Source organism: Diadema antillarum, unplaced genomic scaffold, assembly GCF_040938485.1.
Source record: "Diadema antillarum isolate AM-2024a unplaced genomic scaffold, OU_Dant_1.0 seq00001875_RagTag, whole genome shotgun sequence".
In the NCBI taxonomy this organism is placed as follows: Eukaryota; Metazoa; Echinodermata; class Echinoidea; order Diadematoida; family Diadematidae; genus Diadema; species Diadema antillarum.
The window spans coordinates 422,786-429,482 of record NW_027272543.1 but is presented as its reverse complement, the minus strand read 5'-3'; the positions used below and the strand labels follow the sequence as shown (position 1 = coordinate 429,482).

The following is a 6,697-nucleotide window of genomic DNA, read 5'->3' as shown; positions in this document are numbered from 1 at the left end:
AAGAAGAAGAAGAAGAAAAGAAAAACATGTTTACTGATAAGCAATATGATCTGTTTAATAGTAATGTCTCATGTGTGTAAATGAGTTTGTATGTGTGCGTGTGAGTGTATATAATATGTCAGCGTTTGTATGCACCTGTGTATGTGTAATGCACTGATCAATACATGTATTATATCATTGTGTGTGTTCATGTTTATGATAATCTTTTTTATGATGCTGATGTGATAAATGGCCAAGGCATGTAGAATATTTTAATACACTTGGGTATATTGAATCTTCATAACTATGTGTGTGCGTATGTGTGTGTGCATGTGAGGGTGTGTGTGTGTGTGTGTGTGTGTACAATAAGATTCTCCCACATGCACGCGGACACACACACAAACAAACGCACCGAATTTTTTTCTTTTTTTTTGCCTTGAATGATTAGTCATTTGATTAATAACATGTCTTTGAACAGAATATAAGGCATTTGCCTTGACCTTTGACGGTCAGTCAGTGCTCTCTCTCATATGGTCTTGAACCACTTTGCTCTTGTCCTCCTTTGCATAGCCAGCATCAGGAAAAGCTGAAACATGAGATATAATGCAACTATTAAACCAAAACTTCACTTTTTTTTTCTAGGTATATGGCTAAAAGCAGTGCTTTACAAATGTGTATATGTATTTCAGCTTAGAAACACTATGGGAACTATACTGCGGCTAGCAGCCCCATACGCATAACTGCAGCCAGCAGCCCCATACGCATAGCGTCATGGGGCTGTGAACTGTAGCATACAGGATCATGACGGATGTTTTATCGCGGACAAATATCAACTTAAAATCGGGAAAAAATCTTCAATTTGAAGACTTATTAATAAATTTGAAGTATTGATAACAGAGTTCGTGCAAGGTTTGCTTCTGCAAATAGTTCCTTTCTGTTCAAATTGATGACTAAATGTGACTCGGTCGAGAGGAAACTGGGAGAGCTACACTGAATTGTCGGCCAGCGCATGCACACACAGACATCTAATATCCAGTCAATGGATTCGAAATTTGTGCGCAGTGATGTGTGCGCCTGCGCTGACCGTCAATTCAGCGTAGCTCTCCCAGATTCCTCTCGACCTAGTCATATTAAGTCATCAAATCGAACAGAAAATGACTATTTGTAGAACCAAACCTTGCACGAACCCTGTTGTCAATACTTCAACCTTACTTTTAAGTCTTCAAATTGAAGAATTTTTGTTCGATTAAAGGTTGACATTTGTCCGCGGTACTACCCTGTCATGATCCTAAATGCTACAATCCGCAGCCCCATTACAATATGTGTATTGGGCTGCTGGTCGCAGTTTATAAAATATGGATTTTCGCAAAAACTACAGGATATTTCGAGGAGAACTTTTTACAGTGAATTTAGGATGTACAAAACATCACATTTCCGCATTCAGAAAGTAGTGCCAGTGTTGCTGGAACGAAACCCATTTTCTAAGCCTCTTTTTCAGCTTCACCCCATGGCCTACAGGCGGATGAATGGTATCATCAGCGACTGGTACTGTTGCTCTAGTTAGTTGAGCACTGCGAATGTGGAAAGTAATGGCGACCTACCACATTTCAATTGTATCGCCTACACACCCAAATGGCAGCACAAAGACATGGAAATCACGTTTTTAGGACAGAGGGTGGCTCCACTAGGCCTGAAAGTCCTAGAAGTTGCTACTGGCAAGAGCCTATTGTTGATGCAAGTGTACCACTACTCAAGATAACGGCCATGCACCAAATCCTGTGGGAAGTACACAACCTGAAGGCGATAGTGTGGAAAACTCAAGAATACGGCTGAGAAACCACATGAGAGTAGCAACATGGAATGTCAGAAGCTTGAGGTCAGGAAAGCTCAAAATGGTCATAAATGAAAGTAAGCGTTATAATATCAGCATATTGGGTATCGCAGAACACAGATGGGCAGGTCAAGGACATTTCCGACCTGAGGAAGGAGGTATGTTTATCTACTCCGGTAGAGAACAAGCGGGAATAGGGGGTGTTGGTACATACCTGACAGATAATGTTGCAAACTTTTTATTAGGATACAACCCGATTGGTGATAGGGTACTAACACTGAAACTACAAGGTCAACCAGCAAACATCACGGTCATCCAGGCCTATGCGCCGACGAGTGCAGCCCTTGACGAAGATGTTGAACAGTTTTACGAGAGCATACAACAAGTACTTGACTCAATCCCAACTAACGACATTGTCATCCTGATGGGGGATTTTAATGCAAAAGTAGGTGAAGGTTTTGAACTGGGTGAGGAAACTACAGTTGGTGGCTTTGGGCTAGGTGAAAGAAACGACAGGGGAGAACGACTTGTGTCATTTGCTGTAGCAAATAATCTGAGCATATGCAACACTCTCTTCAAACACCACAAGAGGAGACTATATACTTGGACTGCCCCAAATGGAACAACAATGAATCAGATCGACTACATTCTTGTCCGCAGAACCATGAGATCAAGTGTTAGAAACACTCGTACATTTCCAGTGCAGACTACGGGTCTGATCATCAGCTACTGTGCTTAGATATGAGATGCAAAGTTAAAGCCAAGAAGAAGTGTCAACCAGTCATGAGATTTGATGTCTCAAGCATACCAGATACCTTTTCAGTGGAGGTACATAACCAATATAAGGCCCTAGCAGCGATAGCAGAAGAGATGTCACCAAATGATCTTTGGGAGAAAACAAAGGAAGCAACACTCACAACAGCCAAAAAACACCTATCACGGAGAAGGAGGAAAAAATCAGAATGGATCTCAGAAGAAACACTCAATCTCATTGAAAAGAGAAGAAGTATGAAAGAGGAAGGTGTTAGCATTGCTAGCTTGGAGTACCGTAATGCAACAAAGGCATGCCGAAAAGACAAGAGACAATATCTTTTAAACAAGTGTTGTAGTATAGAAGCACACAGTAAAGCAATGTATGGTGAAATTAAGAACTTTACCAAAAAGTTTAAACCCAGTCTGAATGTTATTAAGAACAAAGAAGGCAATACCTTAACAGAAACAACTGACGTCCTGGATCGCTGGAAAGAATACTGTAGGGAACTGTACGAGGATGAGGAAGTGGAGGAAGTCGGAGAAGAAAATCCGCTAAACTGGAAGATAAAGACATCAGAAGACAGTCGTCTGACCCCTCTGCGATCTGAAGTAGAAGAGGCAATGAAAGCTCTGAAAGGAGGAAAGTCACAAGGATGTGATGGGATTCAAGCAGAACTACTCCTTGCTGGTGGTGAAGCAGCCGTTACATTGATGCACAAGCTCTGTGTGAATATATGGCAGACAGGGGAATGGCCTGTTGACTGGTGCCGTGCTCTGTTTGTGCCCATTCCGAAGAAAGGTGACCTACAAAATTTGTGAAAATTACAGAACAATCTCCCTCATATGTTATGCAAGCAAGATCATGATAAAAATACTTCTTAGTAGGATCACTCATCAACTTGAGATGGAATTGAATGATGCCCAAGCAGGTTTCAGGAAACACCGGGGCACTCGAGACCACATCTTCAACCTACAACTGCTCATTCACAAATGTCATGAAATGAACCAGGAGGTATTCATTTGTTTTGTAGATTATTCCAAAGCCTTTGATAGTACTAAATATAACCATTTTTGGAAAATGATGCTGGAAATGGGCCTCCCCACCTTATGTAATTAAGTTGATTAAATCTTTGTATGCATATGTGATGTGCTGGAGGACGGACGTGCCGGAGCGGAGTTCCATCATGCTCTGATTTCAGCGCCTTTTCGCCTCACCAGAGAAACTTTTTCATATGCCTGGATTGCACTCATCACGCTGATTCCGCGGATGTCTGGTACGTGTTGCGTAACTTGAGTGTTTGCGAGTTTTTCCGGGTTTTTTCTTCGTTTCTGGTCGTTTTTGTCGAAGAAGCATAATAAACTTAGCGTCCAACAATAACAAATATAAACAAAAATACGCTAAATAGACGCGCAAATAGTCCTACGCAATGATTTCAGCCTACTATGACGTCACTATAGATATCAACATTAGTATTAGTATCGCGTACATCATGCAGCTGCAACGCAGATCTCCATTGTGACGTCATCCGGGTTTAAGAACTTTGATCCTCGGAAAGGACAACTCCATGACGCTGCTTTTTATATTGTAGTTGTTAGTTGGTTGTTAGTAACACGCGTATTCGTTAGATACACGCGCAACCAGTGCGCAACCAGTCAACAAACCTTACTGTGACGTCACAATTTACAGTGCCGTCAACGCAGCTTTACAGTACCTTGACCTTTGGAGAGGGCAACCCCGTATTATTGTTGATGCAACAAGTGCGCATTCGCATCTACATCCAACAAACCTCATTGTGACGTCATTCCGTATGAAAAGGAGACTCTCTATCAGCAGTAGGTCCTACCATCGTCTGCATCACATGTAGGGTGCGTGGTCCTGATTAACACCACGTTAGCACGGAGTTGAGGGCAACCTCCGGCTGTAAAATTGATTGCCTGAGTCGGCTTGGCAGCAGGAGTCGGCTGACGTTTAATGGCGGGATCAGACCTACGGTATATGATGTCACCCTGGGAGGCGAAGTGTCGTGGAGACGCGGGACAACTCCCATCGACTGGCAGGACCAGGCTAGTTAGCAGCCACTGCGATTCGGAAGGCAACGGCAAACCACCGTCTTAAATTGCTATGAGAATCAATGATGCAATATGAATACATGTACTGATGCTATTCGAGACAACGTACTCGGTAGCGCTGAGTCGTCAACAGCACGAGACTCCCTCGACCATCATCATGCTACCATGCAGCTAAAATCGGAAAAGAGAATAGGCACATGGAACGTGAGATCACTGTATCAGGCAGGAAAACTTGCAAACGTTGTTCTGGAGATGAAGAGATTGAAGCTGGATGTTCTGGGAATGTCAGAGGTGCGCTGGCCGCAAGCGGGGAAAATAAAGGTGGACGGGTACACCATGGTCTACTCGGGAAACAGAAAGGCACATATAAATGGAGTCGGGATATTGATGTCAAACGAGATCGCGTCTGCAATGGCCGGATTCTACGCCGTTTCAGAAAGGGTGATCGTCTTGAAAGTGAACTCCAAGCCATTCAACTGTAATATCATCCAGCTTTATGCACCTACCAGCGCGTGTACAGAAGATAAAATCGAAGAATTCTACGAAAGTGTCGAGGAGGCGTATCGCCAGTGCAAGCCAGGTGAACTAAATATCGTCATGGGGGATATGAACGCCAAAGTTGGACATGGTAGAGATGGAACCGCGTGCGAGCACGATGTGTTGGGTCCCTATGGGCTGGGAGAGAGGAACGAACGTGGTGAGCGATCGATTCAGTGGTGTATGGTACATCAACAAGTGATTAAGAACACTTGGTTCAAACAGCCGAAACGCTGCCTATACACATGGTGCAGTCCAGGAGATGGAGTGCGTAACCAAATAGATTATATCACCATCAACCGTCGTTTTCATAGCTGGATTACAGCAACGAAGACATACCCTGGGGCAGACTGCGGGAGTGATCATGTTCCAGTGATTTGCAATCTACGGTTAAAGATCAACCGGCCTGCGAAGAGGAATCCATCTGGAAAGCCAAGACGTCCATTTGATCTATTAAGAACGGACCCGGCGGTAGCTGATCAATATAGAAAGCGTGTGGGAGAACTGCTGAACAAGGAGTCGACATCAGATGAGGCTGAGATATTGAACATGAGGCTGACAGAAGCTTTGGTACAAGCAGCGGAAGAGGTAATACCTGAGCAGCCGAGACAGGCAAAGCAGAAATGGATGACTGTCGATATCCTTCAACTAATGGATCAGAGAAGAAAAGCAAAAAACCATGATGCTGTGTTGTACAAACAGCTGGACCGGGAAGTGCGATACGAGTGCCGAAGGGCAAAGGAGGAATTTTTGAACCCACAATGTGATCACATCCAGAAACTGGAAGAAGAGAAGAAGTATAACGACATGCACAGCTCCATCCAGAAAGTGACTGGAAAGCGGAAAAGGTCAGCTGCCGGCAGTTGCCTGCGAGATAACAGCGGTGAAATTTTGATGGAAAAAACGGCAATATCAGACAGATGGAGAGAGTACATGGGCCAATTATTCGCTGACAATAGAGGTCCGCAGCCTACATATGGGGATGACAATGCAGGAGAACGTCGGATGCTGGAATTCACCAAAGATGAGGTCAGAAATGCGATATGGAAGAAAGGCTGCAGGACCGGATGGTATACTGGTAGAGATGCTACAAGCATCAGAAGACGAAATCCTTGACACGGTCACAGAGATGATGAACGCAGTATATCGGGAAGGACATATACCAGACGACTGGTGTAGATCAATCTTCATTGCTCTACCGAAGAAAGCAGGAACTACCAAATGTGAGGAACACCGAACCATCAGTTTGATGAGCCATCTAACCAAGATTCTTGTTCGTTTGCTAATAAACCGGATAAGAGGTCGAACATGCAATGAGATTTCACAGCAGCAATATGGATTTGTTCCAGACAGAGGAACACGGAATGCGATCTTCGTCATTCGCCGCTTGGCAGAAAGAGCTATAGAGAAGCAGCAACATCTGTATGTATGTTTTATCGACTACACGAAGGCGTTTGATCAGGTTAAACATGAAGAATTGTTCAAGACACTCGACAAGCTAGACGTTGATGACGAAGATAAAAGGTT

General features: G+C 43.7%; 2 protein-coding genes across 2 annotated transcripts; both read left to right on the top strand.

Annotated features, from left to right (window-relative positions):
- The first annotated feature begins 2,941 nt into the window (after nucleotides 1-2,941).
- Nucleotides 2,942-4,636, top strand: LOC139712920 (uncharacterized). Its single transcript, XM_071624701.1, has 2 exons — nucleotides 2,942-3,339; nucleotides 4,459-4,636. Exons 1-2 carry the CDS (start codon nucleotides 2,942-2,944, stop codon nucleotides 4,634-4,636), a joined length of 576 nt encoding a protein of 191 aa, XP_071480802.1.
- Nucleotides 4,637-4,705: 69 nt separating this feature from the next.
- LOC139712919 (uncharacterized) lies at nucleotides 4,706-6,286 on the top strand. Its single transcript, XM_071624700.1, has one exon. The coding sequence runs from the start codon at nucleotides 4,706-4,708 to the stop codon at nucleotides 6,284-6,286; it is 1,581 nt and encodes a 526-aa protein (XP_071480801.1).
- Nucleotides 6,287-6,697: the final 411 nt, after the last annotated feature.